This window comes from Rhinopithecus bieti, unplaced genomic scaffold, assembly GCF_001698545.2.
Source record: "Rhinopithecus bieti isolate Rb0 unplaced genomic scaffold, ASM169854v2 scaffold_39586, whole genome shotgun sequence".
In the NCBI taxonomy this organism is placed as follows: domain Eukaryota; kingdom Metazoa; phylum Chordata; class Mammalia; order Primates; family Cercopithecidae; genus Rhinopithecus; species Rhinopithecus bieti.
The window spans coordinates 915,774-936,565 of record NW_016816842.1 but is presented as its reverse complement, the minus strand read 5'-3'; the positions used below and the strand labels follow the sequence as shown (position 1 = coordinate 936,565).

At 50.5% G+C, this 20,792-nt stretch overlaps 2 protein-coding genes across 2 annotated transcripts in view; one reads left to right on the top strand and one right to left on the bottom strand.

Annotated features, from left to right (window-relative positions):
* UMPS (uridine monophosphate synthetase) overlaps window positions 1–5,077 on the top strand; it is a 35,336-nt gene extending 30,259 nt beyond the window's left edge. The window contains exon 7 of the transcript XR_001882099.1: window positions 4,416–5,077. The gene's annotated coding sequence lies outside the window, so the exon portion shown is untranslated. The remainder of the gene's footprint in view (window positions 1–4,415) is intronic.
* The window catches only part of ITGB5 (integrin subunit beta 5), a 123,211-nt gene that overhangs the window by 4,905 nt on the left and 97,514 nt on the right, over window positions 1–20,792 (bottom strand). Inside the window, exons 11-12 of the mRNA XM_017855327.1 lie at window positions 5,765–5,987; window positions 1,117–1,217 (exon numbers count right to left, since the gene is read on the bottom strand). Of these exons, the coding sequence (XP_017710816.1) occupies window positions 1,117–1,217; window positions 5,765–5,987 (324 nt within the window). The remainder of the gene's footprint in view (window positions 1–1,116; window positions 1,218–5,764; window positions 5,988–20,792) is intronic.

Sequence of the window (20,792 nt, the reverse complement as noted above, 5' to 3'; positions counted from 1 at the left end):
CAAAAAATACAAAAATTTGCCAGGTGTGGTGGCATGGTGGCACATGCCTGTAGGTCCCAGCTACTTGGGAGGCTGAGGCAAGAGGTTTGCCTGAGCCCAGGAGGTCGAGACTTTAGTCAGCTATGATGGTGCTACTACACTCCAGCCTGAGTGACAGAGACCCTGTCTGGAAGACAAAAAATCCCTCAAAAGCCATGACTGAAGTGAGTCAAAATAGGGAGGTGGGAACAAGGAAGTCTACAAAAGATGTAAGTTAGGACCAAGACAGACAGGCAGCTGGGGGCCAGGAGTTTACAGAAGTCAGAGGTGAAGATAGTGGGGAAGCCTGCCAGTGAGGGGAGCCTGAGATGCAGATTCCCTTTCAAGGTGCATAATTCCCCCCCCCCCCCGCCAACCATTTAAACCATTTTAAAGTGTACAATCAGTCATTTTACTGAACTCACAATGTTGTGTAACCATTCCTACTAATTCTGAATATTTCCATCACCCTAGAAAGAAATCCACACCTGTTAGCAGTCAATGCCAATTTTCCCTTCTCCCTAGCATCAGGCCACCACTCATCTACTTTCTGTCTCCATGGCTTTTCCTATGTCAGACATTTCATATGAACAGAACCATATAGTACATGGCTTCTTTCACTCCGCACTGTGGTCAGGCCTCACTGTGCCGTAGCGTGTGTCAGTACTTCATACCTCTTAGTGGCTCAATAGTGTCCACTGTATATAGACCACACTTTGTTTTCTTTTCTGTTCATCCATTGATGGACATTGGTTCGTTTCCACCTTTGGCTATCGTGAATAATGCTGCTGTGAACATTTTTGTACACATTTTTATATGGACATATGGACCTAATTCTCTAGGCTGTATAACTGGGAGTGGAATTGGTACATTGTATTCTGTGGAAATTAGGAAATTGCTAAGCTGCTTTCCAAAGTCTGTACCGTTCTACATTCCCATCAGCCGTGGATGACGGTTCCAGCACCGGGTCCTCATGGGGAGCCCACATTTATGCCCAGGAAGCCTGGGCTGTGCCTCCTGACTCAAGGCTAAAACCACCCTCCTCCCCAGGGAGGAGAGAAACCGTGGCTGCCCAGGGGGCGGCGGCGGCACACTCACCGATGGTGTCCACCCATGTGATCACCTCGTCCCTGCACAGGCTGTGGCAGGTCTGGTTGTCAGGTTTCCCGGAGTGGAGCAGCAGGCACTCAACACAATCTCTTTGGAAAAGAGGAAATAAAGGTGGGTGTCAGACAATGTAGAACAGTCCCACACCTGTCCCTGAGCTCCCAGCAGTGCAGGACCTGGGAAGGCTTTCAATTCTTTCTAGCTGCAGATGTTCAGCCTCAGGGAATGTGTCTGCTCTGCCTTTCTTGCTATGCGAGGAAGCCCAAGGGTTCTCGGAGGAACCTGTGTGAGTTTAGTGGCATGTCTTGTCTACATGTCAAGTTGCAGACCTTTCAAATTCTGACACCAGGAGCCAAATCCATCTGCACTCTGGTCCATCTAATTCCTGGTGAGGCGTCTGCTCCAAGCCAGAGGTTTCTGGGTGATAAAACAGTATTCCTGGCCTCCCAGAGATCCTCACACTCCCATGGCCAGAGCTCAGTGCCCCCACATTGTCCCAGTTCCCCACATCCTGCCCTGGTCATCACCCAGGGCAGGGATCTCAACCCTCCCACACGTTCAACTCTCCAGGGAGCTTTCAAGAGAAATTCCCAGTACCTGAGCCCAGCCACACCCTCAGGGCCAGGCTTCCTGGGCAATTCTGATGCCTGTCGAGGGCTGAGATCCACTGTCCTGGAGAATCTCGGGCTCCAGCCCCCTTCTGCCTCTCAGACAGAGTCCACCTGCCAGGTCCCCTAGGCCTGCTGCCCACTTACCCACGAATCAGTCTACACCAGGCTCTGGTACAGGCTCTAGGGTGATGGCTTCCTCCCAGGGAACCCTTGTTCTTTAACAGGGGCCTCCTCTAGAAAATGGATGAGCAGCCAAAAAGTGACACCTTGAGCCTCTCTCCTCCCACCTCAGGCTAACGGCGGGTGCTGGCTCAATCAGATAGTGGGTGAAAATGCTTGACTACAAAGTTCAGTTAAATGGTCATTATTATACTTTATGTCATCAAAACCAAGTTCCAGACATTCTTTCTCTGTCTTAGGAGACATTTGGGAGAATGGGATTCCTGAGGTCACAGGGCAGGGAGCTAAGCTCTGGCTGCAGGGCTGTAAAGCTGATGTTCAAGGGGAGAGGTCCCAGGCTCCGCTGGTGGCTGGGGGATGGTGAGCACAAAGCTCCGGGGAGGAGAGGGCTGGGGCGTGTCATTCTCAGGGACTTTGTGATGCAGTGCTGCCTGGTGGCCTTTGAGGAGAGTGAGAGCCCCGGAGAGACGCCTAGGAAACCGGGTCAGGACTCAAGAGCCAGGTGTGCTAGGGAGGCCACCAGAGTGCAGGGGGTGACCTCAGAACCTCAACTACACGAGGCAGAGCTGTTGTGCCACCACAGGCCTGTGGGAACCAAAGGGGCTGTGTGTCCAGAAAGCTCTCTGCCAAAAATACAGAGGGATGTGCAACTGCAATGTGGTGCCTTTATCATCATCTGTTTCCTAACACCTTGGGATTAAGAGGCCAGCTACTAAAACATTTCCAGTACAGAAACTGCGAAGTGGAGAAGCAGAACTGGCCGGGAGCTCTAAGACCATTTCACTAAGTCCTCTTTATTTTACGGAGGAGGACTTGAGGTTCTGCAGCCAGGTGCCCCACCTGTCAGACTAGGCCTCCTAAGAGGTTCTGATATGCTTAGGAGCTCAGCCATCCCTGAATTGGCCACAAAATCCCACTCTCCTGGGACTGACTTTATGGAAACATTCTGAGGTTAGAAACAAAATGGTAACTCTCCCAACAGTCACAGCCCCGGAAGGTGGGCAGCTGAGACCTGGCTGGGGGCCAGGAAGGGGTGGCTCCAGCTTCAGTCATTCATGCTGACCCAGCTGCCCCTGACCCCACCCCTCCCCCTCCATCAGCCTCCCAGATTAGCACAGGGCTAAGAAGAGGGCTGCTTTCGTTCCGGGCCAGGATTCTCTGTCCCTGCCATCTGATTCTCTGTTGTTAAACCACAGCTCCAGGCCGCTTCCAGGAAGCACTCCCTAAGTATCCATGTGGACATATCAGTCTAACTCATATGCCGCATGTACTGGTTGAAACTTGTAATATATTGTAGTCATGTACTAAAATAAGTCTGCCCTTTAAAAAAATTAAGTTGTTTTGAGCGACTTTGCTCTGAGAGCCTGTTAATTGAAATCAGCTGGGGCTGAGCGTGAACTCACCCAAAGTGAAGAGTGTGGTTGGTTAGATCCAGAAAATGAAGACTGGCTGCTCTGAAACCCCCAGAAAAAAAAGGACGTAGGACATTCAGAACTTGGTGCCTCTTAACAAGCAGCAAGTAGAAAAAACAGACTGATGTAAGTCACCATCAAAAGGACTTCATTTAAAAAAAAAAAAGTTTCAATTAGGCTGTGAAAGAGACAGAGAGGGTCAGTATGGCCCAGAGACAAATAAGAAGGAATAGTGGGCGGGGTGCAATGGCTCATGCCTCCTGTAATCCCAACACTTGGGGAGGCTGAAGTGGGAGGAGTGCCTGAATTTAGAAGTTTGAGACCAGCCTGGTCAATATAGCAAGACCCTGTCTCTATAAAAAATAAAAATTAGCCAGGTGTGGTGGTGCAAGTCTATAGTCCTAGCTACCTGGGAGGCTGAGGCAGGAGGATCGCTTGAGCCCAGGAGTTCAAGGCCGCAGTGAGCTGTGATGATGCCACTGCATTCCAATCTGGGTGACAGAGCGAGACACTGTCTCAAAAAGAAGAAGGAATCATGATATTCCCTTGTGGCATATCTTTGCTCTCCTTGCTCTCTTCATATTGTGTGATGAATAATAAATTATTAAGTCTATGTCTTCTAGGAAATCAGTGCTTTAAACATTTAAAGCTAGAGCTGTTCTCCCCTGGGCCTTCAACTTAAGGCCAATCCTCCGTTGTCTGCTGCACTGTAGGAAGGCAAGACTCGTTTGATGGGCTCCATGTGTATTGTCCTAGCTTGACCCCCACTCCCCATTAACCTAGTGTGCCCCAAGGACTAGGAGCACAGACTCAAAAAGGTTCTGCTGCTGGGAGCTGGAGGTGGGGGCACCTCCCTCGGGTACAAAACGTGGATAATGGCTGACTCCATGCTGGGATGGCCACAGCTATCTGGGCTCCAGATCCAGGATCCTAACCTTCCCTAGGCTGTTTCTACTTGGATCTGTTTTTTCTCTGCTCTTAGCAGGTCTAAAGAAGATCTGTTTTTCTTCTTCCTTACTCTCCCCCATCCCCTCCAATTAAACAACATTAAAACCCAGTCCTGTCTATCTTATCTCTCCATCTGCAGCCAGCTTTCAATTACCCACGCCTGGGTTATTTATGGCAAATGTCCAACCAGGGGTTCTGCCACCCAGAACGTTTCTGAGCACAGACTGACCAGCAGCCACTGCAAGCGCAGGGAGCATGAACTCATTTCATTATCAGCCTGAGCCAGACGTTTGGAAGGGAAATCTGCCAAGAGAAAATCACAGATGCATTTCTCAGCCAAAGAGAAGCGACGTTTGTATTATGATTTGTTTCTTATCCTCTGTGTCCCTGCCTCCTTAGCATGGATAATGATGACACAGCTGTCTCTCCAGCAAACTCCAAGAGCAAATGCCACTCCTGCTTTCCAGGGGCATCATTCTGTAATTCCCTCTCATTTGCACTCTGGTGGAGCATGCGGGGCTGAGCAGGAGGAGGTCAGCACGGCTACGGGAGGCCGTGGCCCAGTCAGCGAAGGCTGGGGCCCAGGTCTAGACAATCTCTGCGTTCAGCAGCAGTGCAGAGCCCGCGTTCTATTATCTGTATAAATGGAGCAGAAAATTCAAAAGCCATTGCAGTGGTTTCTGGCATGCCTTATTTAGGTCGGGTGCCTTTATCTCCAATTTACCCTTTTTGAGACGGAGTCTCACTCTGTTGCCCAGGCTGGGGTGCAGTGGCACGCTCTTGCAATGTCCTCCTCCCAGGTTCAAGCCATTTTCCTGCCTCAGCCTCCAGACCAGCTGAGATTACAGGCATGCGCCACCACACCCAGCTAATTTTTGTATTTTTAGGAGAGACGGGGTTTCACCATGTTGGCCAGGCTGGTCTCAAACTCCTGACCTTAAGTGATCCACCCGTCGCAGCCTCCCAAAGTGCTGGGATTACAGGTGTGAGCCACCACACCCAGCCTCTTTCCAATTTACCTTCTGGTGATGTTTGTCAGCATTTCCCATAGGGGTTCTGTGAAACACTGCTTGGGAGATACCAGTATGGAGGATTAAATTCATTTGAAAAAAGATGCACGCTGTATTCTCCTGTGAAAGCACACAATAGTACACTCAAGGCTCCGAGAAGGTGCTATTTTTGGTACCAACACCAGTTTAATTTCACTTAAATCTGTGATCTTGTAATTTCTAAATGTGTTTAGGAACAGAGTAGCAGTTTTGTATTTCTTACTGTGTTTTTGTTTTCTTACAAAACCCTTACGGAACCAGTGTTTGAAAGCCACAGTTTCAGTTACTGTTGGTAAGAGTGCAGCTCCCCAGCGAGGCTGGCCGGGTGGGAGATGTGGGAGGTGGGGAGTAGAGGCCGGCCGGCCCTGAGGGCTGCCCGGCTGGACCACAGGCCTGGCCTGGGTGAGAAGTAAGGTGGGGCTGTCGGTGGAACCAGTACCTCTTGGTGCTGCACGCATCCGGGCAGGTGGGGCACTTCTCACACATCTCCCCAAAGGCCCCCGGCTCTGTGCACTGGCACTGCCCACAGAGACAGTGCCCGCGCTCGCTGCAGATCTGGCCATCTTTGCCCCGGCATGTGCTGATGTCTGTCGAGCAGTTACAGTTGTCTCCGATGTAACCTGCATGGCACTTGCATTCCCCGCAGTGACACTCACCGTGGCCTAAAAGGATACATGTGGCACATCAGCACCTGCTTACCTTTACACACGAGCACAGAACCATCGGGTGCCCCACATGCCAGGACTGGGATTCAGCAGAGAATGGAACACCAGCTCTGCCCTCAGAGCCTATGTGGGGAGATAGAGGGCCTAGAGCCAGCATGAAGGGACAGCAGGGGACCCTGGCAGCTGGTGTGGCCGGGCTGGGTCTAGACTGGTGCTCCAGGTTGGTCCAGAACTTGGCCAAGTTGCGCCACAGGGCCAGGACCCAGGGAAGCTTCCTCCTGCCTCAGCTGTGTGAATACTGGCCCCCAAATATGTTCCCAGTCCAATCCCCAGAGTATCAATGTCACCTTCTACAGCAAAAGAGCTTTCACAGATGAGATTAAGTTAAGGATTTTGAGATGAGGGATTCTCCTGGATTATCTCTGTGGGCCCCAAATGTAATCACCAAGGTTCTTCTGAGAAGGAGTGAGGGAGACTGGACTACGCAGGAAGGTGGCAGTAGGACAACAGAAGCAGGATGCTGGCTGCTGGTCTGAAGATGGGGAGGATGCCAAGAGCCAAGGAATGCAAGGAATGTGGCTCTGGAGGCTGGAAAGGCCAGGAAGCCGATGCTCCCTGGGAGCCTCGGAGGGAGTGCAGCCCTGCTGACACCTCCGCGTTAGCCCAGTGAAAATGATTTCAGGCTTCTGACCTCCAGAACTGTAGGAAAATAAAGCCGTGTTGCTTTATGTCACTAAATCTGCAGTCATCTGTTACAGCCACAGCAGAAAACACAGTTGTTCTCCCTGAGTCCTGGTTAGAAGCTGAATTCCTGCCCAGGGACCCAAAGCCCAGAAATGGATCATTTAGAAGCAGATACTGAGAACAGCAGCAGCAGCAGCTAACACTCACCAGGGCTTCCTATATGAGCACCTTACACGTAGAAACATGATGAATCTGCACAGCGACTTATGGGGCAGGCATTATTGTCCTTGTTATATGAGGGCTAAAACCAAGACCCAGAAAGATGAAGCAATGGTTGATGGTCACACAGCTGGTGGCAGCAGAGCCAGGACTCAAACCCAGAGAGTCTGGCTCCAGAGTCCATGATCTCAATGCCAGGGTCTACTGCCTCCTATGAGCACACCCAGCCAGGGCGAGAACTTGTGGAGGGATGCCCTGGCCCTTCCTTGCAGGGGATCCTCTCCATAGCCTGCAAGGGTGGAGAGGCGGGCGCTGCCCCACTCAGCAGGTGTGAGGGCAGGAGTCTCACTCAACTCAGAGGAATGTGTGTGTGTGTGAGAAAGCGAGTGTGTGTATGAGTGTGTTTGAGTGCAAGTGTGTGTATTTAAGTGTGTTTGTGTGTGAGAGTGTGTTTGGGTGCAAGTGTGCATGAGTGTGTGTGTGAGTGTATGAGTGTGTGTTGGAGTGCAAGTGTGTGTAAGGGAGGATGTGTGTGTCTGAGTGTGAGAGTCTGTGTGTGTTGGAGTGTGAGTGTATGTTTATTTTGGAGTGTGAGCATGCTGGACTGTGAAAAGACTAGACAGTGCCATCTTCCAAGGGACCAAGGGCCTGACAGTGGATTCTCCATTTTCTACACAATCAGAGGCAGAATGCAGTGCTACAATTGGTACTTTTTAAAAAATCGACTTTGTATTATTTTTTTCCCTAATGCCACTATGTGAAGGCTGATATTAATACAACCAAGAGTTTCATTCGCTGAGCACCACCCACAAACTAGTGGGTGACTGGAGAGGTGGAGTGGGGAGTCCTTTCATTTTACTTCCACATCTGAGTCAGTTACCTGGCTTGTTAACTGGATTCCAGCACCTTCCCTGGGACCACCAATGTGTGTGGCCCACAACATAATATAGGTCAGGACTCAACTCCAGAAAGCCTCTTCACCCGTCACTTAACTTCCTGCCCCTGCTTCCCCGGGCTCTGTCCACTCTCTGGTGCCCAGAACCTGTAGGCGGCAGGGAGACCATCTGGACAGCCAAGCCTCCCCACCCTCCTGTGCTCAGACAGCCTCTCTGCTTACTCAGGGGGCTCAGAGCCACAGCAAATGTGTGCTGAGCGGGTGCCCTCCCATGTCACAGGCAGCACTGAGGCAGATGGCAAGTCCTCCAGGAGAGGCGAGGAAAGCCAGACTCGGGCCCGGAGTCCGCTGTGGAATGCAGTCTTAACTGTGTAGATGCGGGCATGTGAGGGGTAAGCCACTGGGAAGGGCAGTGCCCCGCCGCTCAAGGATTCCATAGTGGAGGCTGGGGGAATGGGCAGCACGAGCTCATCCCCGGGAGGCAGAGGGCGGCCCTGCCCCTCCTCTCCACCAGTCTGGGACCAGCGCCACTTTGGAGCCTTGGCAGCAGGAACTCCCCACGGGGAGCCTTCACAGGTGAAATGGATCCAATCCACACCGCTCCCTCACTCTCTGGCCTCAGGGACCACATTGGTCAAGAGTCTAGTTTCAATTACAATGGCTCACTGTCAGGGGATTATTCCCTGCGCCCCAACATTCTGTTAGGAAAAGATCCAAATCTGCAGCAAAGTTGAAAGGATTGTGCAGTGCACACATACATATCCTCCCCGCGCAGATCCTACCTTCGCATGTGACCTGCTGCTTGACTGCACACCTATCCAGCTGTCTGCCCTTCCATCAGTCCGTAGTTTTAAAGATGCATTACAAAGTGAGTTGCAGACACTGGTGTACTCTAAGGGCAGACTTAATACGGCGCGGGCACTTTCCGATGGCTTCTACATCACGCCATCCCCAAAACACTTAACATACAAAGAGTAAAAGGCATGCTCACTGCTAAGCAACAAAGACGGCACAGAGACCAGGTGGGTGTTGTTTTCTTTCCTCCTCTAATTGTTGTTGGCAGCACCATAAAATTATCCAAATACAATGTGGTACAATGTGCCAACGTGTCAAAGGTTTGGAGGTAGCCTATTCTTTTCCTGAAGGGCCTGGGCTTGGGGTGAGGCATTTGTGTTGAGGGAACTGGCCTTCCATGTGAAAAGGCCTGCTTATCGCAGAGAGGCAGCGAGTCAGGCAGGGTGCCTGCTGCTCTTCACTTCCCCCCAGGATAGCTGGCGGGCGGGGAAGCCTAGCTGCTTTGGGTATGTCTGATACCTTGCAGGCCCGAGAGTTCCACAGCCCAGCCCAAGGTCAAGGCGGCTGAGTGTGCCCCTGACCTAGGGTTTAAGAAGAGTTAGGAGTCAAGGGTAGGAGAGGGTGGGAGCTGGTGGCTCACCAGAGGTCACCACCATTCCTTAGAGAGGGACAGGACTCATGGCCAGAGCTGCTGGCCATTCCTAAAAGCTTCCTACCACCTTTGAGCCCAGCCAGGAGCTGCCAGGAAAGCAGTGGTGTGTGCAGCCCAGCCTGCTTCTGGGGATGAGTCAGTGGGAGCCGTGGAGGGGCTGTGGGACATCAGAAAACCTTCATCTACATGACTTTTTGGCCTCCAATATTTGATGACTCCAAAGCAAAGTCCTAGCTGGCCAAACCAGAAAATAAGCCCCAGGCTTCATGCTTGATGAAACCTCTGAAGCCACCAGAATGCTTGTCCTCTGTGACTCTGATAATAGTCCCAGCTGAGTTTACCTTGGGTAGTTCCCTGCCTTTCAGAGTTCATCATAGCCTAAAGCAGTGATGGCAGACGTTGCACATCTCCTTCTCCACACTTGTGGCAGACATCGTGGTATCCTCATAGGACATAGGCCCCTTCTTCTCCAAGGGGCCTAGGCTTGCCCTCAGCATCCTCAATGCAGTCCTCCAAGTAGGTTCTATCAAGTGGTGGGAGCTGGCACACAAGTCACAACTACCTGCCACCTTGGTTGAAACCAAGACGTCCAAGACTCCACGACCCAACAGACAGTCAAAAGCTACATAGGCGTGGTCACATCGTATCCCAATTCACATGTCTCAGCTCCTGCCATTGAGCCTCAACCTGCCTTTTCCTCAGCCTGAATGCTCAGAGATTGCCAGCATCTTTTGGTCAGCCCTGGACCCTCCTAATGCCCTAGGAGGAACACACGTCATTAAAAGGACCAGGGTCATTTGGCCTGTCCCAAGGATCAATAACCTATCAATCACCATCATGGGGATTGCGAACAACATCCCAACTGGCTGACAGTGCTCAGAGGACCTAAGTCAGGACTCTTCATCAAAACAAAACTAACGTCTAATGCTACCTCGGCAAAGGGAACTGAATTTAATGATGCCCACAGAAAAAATATTTTCATTACACATAGATAGGGATATTGAAGGACATGCGAAATCCCTGTGCAAGCCATGAATTGCTGCTACACATGCGGGTTATTATTAGTAAACCTTTGTTACAATGATTGACAGCCAAATGGACAGGAAGTTGTAAATGTGTCTATTTATATAGATTTTCAGCTTTATAGAATTCAACAGCTTTCCATCAGCAAAACAGTGCTTGTGTGGGCTATGGGCCAAGACACAGCCTCTTGCCTCTTCTTATAAAATTGAATGCTGGCTATTCAGAGGAAGGGGCAGGCTGGGAGGTAGGAGGGGAGCCAGCGGCCCTGTAAGCCCAGGGAGACATGAGAGGAAGCCCCAGCATCAAGGCTCTGTGGACATCAAGGAAGGCAAATCCTAAAGCAGCTACCAGGCTGCACCACAAACCAGCGAGGACAGAATCCAGCCTGCAGGGGGTGAGGAGGTGGTGACAGTGAGCGTAGGGAACTTCCACAGGTAACTCCCACAGGTAGGGGGAGATGGAGGACAAGGAGGATGGGGGATTTTGCAGATGCGATAGATTTGAACATTCTTCAGATTAAAGAGAACGATTCAGAAGAAAGTCCGGGCGGGGCAGGGAAATGAAGGAATCAAGGGAATGGCAAACTCGGAAGAGATCCCAGTAGAGACAGAGTGGGAGAAAGGAGAGGCTGGGCTGAGGGCAAGGGTGTGGCCATGGGGAGATGCTGAAGCCTTAAGTTCCAACAGCAGAGGAGTTCAGGGAAACAGGGTGACCAGCTGCGTGACAAGCTGAGGGCGTGGGCTGGAGCTCAGTTCAGATCCCTATGTCACCTTGGGCAGGCCCCTAAGCTTCTCTGATGATCCATTTCCTCCTGTGTCGATGGGGATAATGCCTCCCTTGCAGGAATGCTGTCAGAAATATCAGCGCGATTCCAAGTGATCTCTGACACATGGGGCATCAGGACACGGGAGCTGGCATTGCTGTGGGTGCCACTGGAGCTGACACTCTAGGAACTCAGAGACCCACGTGTAGTACAGCTTGTCCACAGGGAAAGGCAAGGCACCCAGAACAGCAGGACTTGGGGCAGAGGGCGAGAGTGTGAGGCAGGGTCAAGGTCTTTGGGGAATGTAGGGGGTGACCAGGAGGTACATGACAGGAAAAGTGGAGGGATGGCACTATCTCAGGAAAGGGAGCAAAGGGGATGGAAGGCAATGAGCCAAAGGTACTACTAGGGGGCGAGAAACATGTGACCTGGGTGTGAGAGGCCCAGCCTCCCCAACCTCCCACTACCCTGTGGTCTCAGGGACCAACAGAACCAGGAAAAGGAGCGAGTGGGGAGTTGTACATAAGGCTGAGGATGAAGAGGAGCCTGTTCACCATGAAACATGGGCAGTGGAGAACAGAGCTGGGCTATAAGAACCACCTGGAAAAGGGAGCAGTGGAGTGCAGCAGTTAACGCAGAGATTCTGGAATCAGGCTGCCCGGGCTGGTCTCCTGAATCTGCTAGCTGCCATTTCACCCCTTTGTATATTGGTTTCCTCACTTTTAAATGGGGGCCAGTAAAAATGCCTTGCGGGTAGGGTTGTTGTATGAGTTAGCTCCCTCAACCTCTATAAACCACTTAGAACAGTGTTGGCTCATTAAACATCACTGCCTTATCATGGCGGGGTGTTGGGGAAGCTTGGCACAGGTGTTTTTGGAGGATGTGCAGGGGTACCCTTTTTGTCCGCTTGAATCACAGACTTCCACAGCTAAAGGGCCCCATGAGGTTACCTAGACCATGCCCAGCTGGAGGCAAGAACAGCCAGGACTGAGAACACCCAGGGCCTGAGGGAGCTGCTTGGCCAGTCTGAGCCTTGACAGGGAGGCTCACACCACAGAGGCCCCCTTCGGCCCTGCATGGGGAGCTCCCTGAGGCATGCCAGAGCAGGGCGCAGTGGCCCTCAGCGGGGCCTCTAGGGCAGGGTAGGGGACCCTCAGCGGGGCCTCTGAGGCAGGGCACAGCACGGGGACCCTCAGCAGGACCTCTGAGGCAGGGCACGGGGACCCTCAGCGGGGCCCCTGAGGCAGGGCACGGCACGGGGACCCTCAGCGGGGCCTCTGAGGCACGGCACGGGGACCCTCAGCGGGGCCTCTGAGGCAGCGCAAAGGGACTGTGAGGCAGGGCACGGGGACCCTGAGCACAGCCTCTGAGGCAGGGCACGGCACAGGGACCCTCAGCGGGGCCTCTGAGGCAGCGCACGAGGACCCTCAGCGGGGCCTCTGAGGCAGCGCAAAGGGACTCTGAGGCAGGGCACGGGGACCCTCAACTCTGGCCCAGGAACAAAGCCACTGCTCCATATACCCCCAAACGCCACTCTGGGTCTGCAGAGGCCCAAGGCAGCCGTGGGTGACCGCAGAGGACTAACAGGAATGCAGCGGGGCTGCAGGAAGGAAAGAGCCAGCTTAGGATAAGGTAGAAATGAGGAGGGGTTCTCTTCTTCCCATCCTCACCTAGCTCAGTGTTATAACCAGGCAGACGTCAGGCCCTCAGGGTACAAATCATCTCTCCATAGCTGGCTCAAAAATAGTTTCCACTAGCTCTGGAATGCACTGTGGCTTCCCTGGCTTCCCTGAGCACAGCTCCATCCCCTCCGGGAGTCCATTCTGGCTCACAGAAGGCTGAAGAGGGAGGACTGGGCTCAGCGCCTGAAACAGGAGGGCCGTCCCCCTTCTCTCTTCTCACAGCCCTGTCCCCCTCCCCCATTCCCACAGTCGGTGTGTCCTGCACACACACTCACTTCCTCCTGCTTCCTCTCATCGTCTCCTCTCAGTTTCTGCCTTAGTTCCCCCCCGCCGCCCCCATGTTTCCCCACTCTCCTCACATCCCCCAGGAACCCTTCCCTCTCTCCAACAGTGTTGCTTCCTCCTCCCTCTTCCCCTCTCCTCTGAACAGGCGGCCATGTAAACAGGAAGTGGTTCAAAGACAGAGGGAGTGTGGCTAGAAGCCTTTACCCCTGGGAGGTAATTTCCTCATCACCCGAAGTCAGATTTCATGTGTGTTCTAGACAGCTCTGTGTGAGACTCTGGGCCCAGCTTCTGGAACTCTCCATCAACTTTCACAGGCAGAGCAGGAAGCCAAGTCAGCAGCCGTGCACTTCAGGTCGCTGGTGTCTGTGTGACTGGGGCCGTGTGACACTGTCGAGCCAGGGCAGCTGGGATGAGATTACAAAGCTCGGAATGCGCAGTGGCTGGGGAGAGCTTGGCGCTGGGGAGAGCTCAGTGACGGACCTGCTTGGCACTCACATGCTGGGCCAGCCACAGTCCTCTCTGGAGCACCAGAGCCAGACCCAGGATGGGCTGTCTGTAGCCAAACACATACATAAGCTTGCGAGGACTGCGGCCTCAGTCTGGGGCTTTGAAGATTTCCTGGGGGGAAATCCCTCCTAAGAAGCACTATTCCTGGCTCTGCTGACAAGCAGGTTGGGATTACGTAACACACCCCTTGTCCTCCCGTGCCCTCCTGTGTCCCCACCTGGCCTGTGCTGCCTCGTGTTCTTGGGGTGTCTCCAAGCCTGGTCCCCACGGCAATGTGCCCATCCCACTATTTTCCCTCTCCCCTCCATGCGCTGGTGTTGATTCTACAAAAAGTAAAGAACAGAGATTTCTGAAATGCACAGGACGTGTTCCCAGCTCCCTCACAAGGGATCTCAGTTTGGGTCCAGGCACCTCAGTAGCAACTTAATAAACCCCCAAGAGCAAGAGAGAAGTTGCTCTTGAAAAGTTTTGTTCTCACCGTGGGTTTCCTGCACTTGTAAACAGCATTACCATGCCCAGGGGCAGTTACGGATTGGAGAACTTGTCAACTAAGGGCTGTTTCTTTTGCAAAGAAAGCACACCTGTCCCTTGCTTAGAACCATCCGTAGAACTCAGCTTTGGTGGAACGTCTCCCCTGCTCTCCTTGGTCCTGCCCCTGTCCCTCCACTGTGCAACTCCTCAAACCTGCTGGGGAAGTCCTCTCTGAGCAGTGCTGCCGTGCAACCTCACCTACCTATCTGCTGGCTGTGGGCAGCGGTACAGGTTCCTCACTAATAAGAGAGAAATAGTGCCTTGTCTATCTTACAGGATCAGGGATATTCTTAGTCAATGTGCAATACAGAAATGTATGTTTTACTTCAATGTTTACTGCCTTCCGGGAAGTTGTAATTCCACTGAGATAACAAGCCATTAAAATCTCTTAATAATAGTAAAACTTTATGGAATTCTTACAATAGGCTAGGCATGGTTCTAAGCATTTTGCATGGATTATCTCATTCATTAGCCCTCCCAATAATAACCCTATGTTGTGGTACAATTATTACTCTAATTTTTACAGATGTGGAAATGAGACACAGAGAAGCCAAGTAACTGATCCAAAACCACACAGCAGGCAGGTGGCAGGGCTGGAATTTGACCCACATCTGTTTGACCAGAAGCCCATACTCCTAACCACTATGGGAAGAGAGCATTTCGAGGAGGGCATGGTCAACAGAGTCCACTACAGCCGAGAAGTCAAGTACGATGAGGGCTGAGAGCCCATGAGATTTATCAAGACAAGATCACCGGGGACCTGGGAAGACCTATCTTAGTGGAGTCACGGGACTGAATCCAAATTAGACTGGGTTAAGGGCTGCGGAGGGGGCAGTGAAGGAAGGCAGCAAGTGTAGACAACTGTTTTAAGGATGTGGTTGTGGGCTGGGCGCGGTGGCTCACGGCTGTAATCCCAGCACTTTGGGAGGCCGAGGTGGGTGGATCACCTAAGGTCGGGAGTTTGAGACCAGCCTGACCAACATGGTGAAACCCCGTCTCTACTAAAAATACAAAAATTAGCTGGGTGTGGTGGCGCATGCCTGTAGTCCCAGCTACTCAGGAGGCTGAGGGCAGGAGAATTGCCTGAACCCAGGAGGCGGAGGAGGTTGCAGTGAGCTGAGATTGCGCCACTGCACTCTAGCCTGGGCGACAAGAGTGAAACTCAGTCTCAAAAAAAAAAGAAAAAAGAAAAAAAAAAGACTGTGATCGTGAATACGGAGGAAAGAGCTCACCGTGAGCGTGGCGCAGGCTGATGGCAGGGTTTTTATTGTCTGTCCTTTTATTTTCCTTTTTTTTAAAAAATATTTTAAGATTAAACAGGCCGGGCACGGTGGCTCACACCTGTAATCCGGGCACTCTGAGAGGCTGAGGTGGGTGGATCACTTGAGGTCAGGAGTTCGAGACAAATCTGGGCAACATGACAAAATCCTGTCTCTACTGAAAATACAAAAATTAGCTGGGCGTGGTGGTGGGCACCTGTAATCCCAGCTACTCCAAAGGCTGAGACATGATAATTGCTTGAACCCAGGAGGTGGAAGTTGCAATGGGCCAAGATTGCACCACAGCACTCCACCCTGGGCAACAGAGTGAGACTCCATCCCCCCAAAAAAAAAAAAAAAAAAGAGAGAGAGAGAGAGATTAAACAGACCTAAGCATGTTCAAAAGCTGACCAGAAGACTTAGTTAAGAGACGTAGGTACAGAATCACTTAACACACTGATGGACTTGTTTGTTTGCTGGTCTGCCTCATCTCATTAGCCTACAAACCCACACACAATCAAAGCCTGTGTTTTATGTTTATGTGCCCCACGCCTAGCATGGTGTCAGGTGTCTAGAAGATGCTCAGAACATGCTGTCGGTTGGCTGTGGTTGACAACATCACCAGGACAAACTTCAAACCCTGGGGGAAGACATCCAATGCTGGACATAAGAAAAGGAACAGAAGTATTACTGGTACCTGAAGAACTTAAATGTGATCCTTGAGATATTTCAGATTCTTAACAAATGTCCAAGAAACCCAGAGACTTCAGAGTAACATGAGAAGATGATTAAGAATTCTCTTTCCTCTGGCAGAACATGATTGTGGTGACACTGAAATCGCAGCCTTGCATCTCCCACTGTTCTTGCACATTGTTTGGATTTCGCCAGCAAAAGGCTCTTTAGAGATACAAACAATGACGCATCCTTAGTCTCAGGGACAGCTGCTCCTCTGTCCATGGCATATTGTTAACAAACCAGCCCCGTCAGTCAGCTGATGGTCTTTCCCTACAGGCAGTGCCCTGATAAGCCCCTCACCCTTTGTCCTTCATCAGCTAGACCACATGGGGCATTCTGTATCTGAGTAGCAAAATACCACTGCTATAAAAAAAATAAGGTGATGTTGCTTTAAACCAAGGTTCTCCAAACCTCAACATTAACTTTCTGAGATGATGGAACTGGCTGGAAAGCTAAGACTTCACTGTAAAAAGCAACAGAACCGTCTCAAAGGCTATCTTTGCCTTTCTGGTCTTAGCCACCTGATTTCTCAATGTTGATGCCAGCTGGGTGCAGTGGCTTACACCTGTAATCCCAGCAGTTTGGGAGGCTGAGGTGGGAGGATCCCTTGAGTCAGGAGTTGTAGACCAGCCTGGGCAACACAGTGAGACCCCATCTCTACAAAAAAATTAAAAATTAGCCAGGCATGGTGGCACATGCCTGTAGTCCCAGCTACTTGGAAGGCTGAGGTGGAAAGATTGCTTGAGCCCAGGAGTTCAAGCCTGCAATGAGCTGTGATTCACATGCCAGTCTAGGAGAGAGAGTGAGATCCTATCTCAAAAAACAACAACAACAACAACAACAAAAAACAAAATCAATGCTGATGCCCAGCTGCCATATCACAGGGAGATTAAGGCAGTGGAGGGAAGATGGGAAAATCCTGTGTTCTTTAATGAACTCACCTTTCCAGTTTCAAAGAAGTCTAAAACCAGCTGAGTGAAATCAACCATAGTCCTCTTCTAGGACCCCGAGAATGCTGATTCAGAAAGAAAAACAGAAGGCTGTAGCCAAAAGAAACAGAGGTACTTCAGGTCAACACCGTGGGTTTGGCTTAACCTGCCCAATCAATCCGCCTGGCAGGCACTTCTGGGGAAAGGCCAAGCACATCTGGAAAGTGTGAACTCGCCACCCTCTTGGTCACTGCAACAGGATGTGAGGGTTACTATTTTCAAACTGGAAACTGTCATGGTGTTGTGGTTGGTTCACAGTTCCCATATTCCACCCCAGGCTGGCCACTGTTCAGAGACTAGCTGCATTCTCAAAGGACGGAGGTGGTTTGGAACGTCCCATGTGCAGGCCACACTGAAGCCTGGCTGCCGGGACCCCAGTCAAGCCATGAGACGGCAGGGAAGCAGCTGCTCTGCTCGGCAGAAGAGCAGCCCCCGAGGGTTAGGGGAGGTAGACTTTTGTTTGTTTTTTGTTTGTTTGGGTCAAGACTTTTGGCCCAAAATTTCAGTGGGGAGTGTGGCCCACATGCTAGTCTTCTCAGCCTTAGCCTCCCACATGGGCAGGGTGAGTGACAGCACACCAATCTCCTGGCACAGTAATAACAACAAGTAAATGAGATCATTCATGTCAAGGGCGTTTTATAAACTAGAAGAAACTAACAAAGGTGCACTTGTAGGTTCAGCATCATCAATAACAACAGCCAGATACCCACTGAATGCTAAGCGGGGCTCTGTGGGTTCAGCATCATCAATAACAACAGCACGATCACCACTGAACTGCCGCAAGGCGGGGCTCTCGTGGGTTCAGCATCATCAATAACAACAAGCCAGATACCCACTGAATGCTAAGCGGGGGCTCTGTGGGTTCAAGCAATCATCAATAACAACAGCCAGATACCAACTGAATCCTAAGCGGGGCTCTGTGGGTTCAGCATCATCAATAAACAAACAGCCAGATACCCACTGAATGCTAATGCGGGGTCCTGTGGTCTTTCATCAAATTATAGTCACGAAACGATTGAGAACCCTCAGCCAAGTTGCTTGGTCCACGTGTGTCTTCAGGCCTGGTTTGCTGTGTCTGACATATCCTTAATGTAATGCAGAGAAACTCACTTAGGAACGGGCCTAAATATGCCCTAAAATTTGACAGAAATAGAAACACTTATAAGGTAGGACCTTGGAAAATGGTAGGCCTAAGTGCCAGGGTGGTGGGAAAGGGTCTTAAGCTAATCAAAAAAAGTAAATTTAGGTAGAAATGAGCTAATTTTTTTTTTTTTTTTTTTCTTGAGACGGAGTCTCGCTCTGTCGCCCAGGCTGGAGTACAGTGGCTGGATCTCGGCTCACTGCAAGCTCCGCCTCCCGGGTTCACACCATTCTCCTGCCTCAGCCTCCTGAGCAGCTGGGACTACAGGCGCCTGCCACCTCGCCCGGCTAGTTTTTTTTGTATTTTTTTAGTAGAGACGGGGTTTCACCGTGTTAGCCAGGATGGTCTCGATCTCCTGACCTCGTGATCCACCCGTCTCAGCCTCCCAAAGTGCTGGGATTACAGGCTTGAGCCACCGCGCCCGGACTGAAATGAGCTAATTGTTTACCTGCAAAAGGCAGTGCAAGGTTCTCCCTGTCTGACTCTATAATCAAACATCACAAGGAGCCCTAGTTCAGGTTCTGGGCCTCAATTTTCCCCAATGTAAACGGTGGAAGCAGGCAAAGCACTGTAGACACACCATGTGTGACAGGCTCTGCTAGGAAAGGCATGAGATGGAAAAAAAAAATCCTCCTAGTTAGGGCTTGCTCATGATGAGTGCAAAATACTAATAAATGAGCCTGTTTGTTTCCAAGGAAATGATCTCAATATAGTGAAAAGGCCATTAAAATACATTCTCAGCTGGGTGAGGTGGCTCACATCTGTAATCCCAACACTTTGGAAGGCTGAGAAGGGAGGACTGCTTCAGCCCAGGAGTTAGAGGCTGCAGTGGGCTATTCAGTGTACCACTGCACTCCAGTCTAGTCAACAGGGCAAGACCCTGTCTCTTTAAAAAAAAAAAAAAAAAAAGGAAAAAAAAAAAGATTATCCTGTGTTTTTATAGTTTTGCCTATTGCTAAAGGCCAACTTCATGACGTCAAATAACATACCAACCTGGGTTTCATATTTCTTTAGCTTAGGGACATCTGGACTCACCTGATAGACTTTGGGGGTGGTGGCTATGGGGTGGAGTGACAGCAGGTTCCCTCCTCTGGGTCAGAGAGCAACAGTCAGAGCCCAGGAAGGTGCCCTGGAAAGCGGAAGGAAACCTTCGAGCAGATCAGACGCGGAGCAACTTCCAGACTCAAGGGAGCTTTTGGATCTGGGTGGAGCTCTTAGGTCAGTGTTCTGAGCGTGACAGACACTCCCCAAAGATCAACAGAGCTCCATCCAGACCTGCCCCACCTCACCAGAGGCACTGAGCAGCAGAAGCCAATAAATAACCAACTAGGTTGAAGTATCCAAAACCAAGACCAAACTCAAAGTGTCAGCTCAATCCCTAAGAAATGGAACAAAAGGATCCTTAAGAATAACCATTTCAGCCACCAGAGGTCTCTCACAGTTTTAAATTTAAACATGGAAAAATTTCCAACATGTTATCCTATCATATCAAAAGGCTAATACCCACACCTCAAGCCTACATGACTAAGATCTTATCTTTGGCATTCTTACGTCTTTCTAGTATTTTCCTTTGCTTTTTCAATGTCATTACTTCCTTCACAATCAAAACCTCATGACCTTAAGCACCAGGACTGAAGTTCAAAGGCACACATAGAATCCTTGCCACAGGGTTCTGTTTGCAAACTTGTCTTCCTAAGTAGAGGGAGGTGGACAGTGAGGGGAGGCCCAATGCCTAGATTTTCAGAATCACAGGTGAATTGTTGCTTACAATGTTTCTGGACACAGGATCTGAGCGGTAAGCAAAAGCAGTGAAAAAACTCCATTTACTGAGCTAAGCTCAGAGCACCGAGAAGGCAGGTTCTCAAAATGCTTCCCAACACTGTTTTTTGTCTTTCTAGATCTCAAAGAAGTCTGAATGGTAAAGGTAGAAGCATAAGATGATTCATGTTCCCATTCCTCATTTCCAGAAAGCTTCAAGAGAAGAAGCGGAAAATTCCAGGGGCAATAAAAATTTAGAAATTAATTCAAGACTGAAACTCCAGCTGTATATCCCTGGCAGCCAGTACAACACTTGGCTTATGAAGAATGCTCAATGAACTTTTGTTGAATGAGATGAATGCGGCAACCTGCCTAACACAAAATGACCTTCAATGAGAGATTGTTGTTTCTATATTTGTAGCTGCATTGTCTCAGACCAGATACTTATTAAGCTCTGGTTTTTCCAAAGCTCTGGTTTCTCCAACCACAAGCTGCAAGAGGCTGGCTGACTCCAGAGATGAGCAGCCCAGATGGCTCATCTGACTAGTTTAAAAGATGCATTATTTCATTATAGGATCACAAGCCCTACATTTTGGTACCTTTTTGCCTTTCAACTGAACTCGAGTAGTGGCTAGAAACAGATGGAATTCTTTTTTTTTTTTTTTTTTTTTTTTTTTGAGATAGGATCTCACTCTGTTGCCCAAGCTGGAGTGCAGTGGCATGATCTCTGCTCACTATAACCTCCTCCACCTGCTGGGCTCCAGCGATCCTCCTACCTCAGCCTTCCAAGTAGCTGAGGCACACGCCTGGATAATTTTTTGTAGAGACAGGGTCTTGCTATGTTACCCAGGCTGGTCTTGAATTCCTGAGCTCAAGCAATCCAC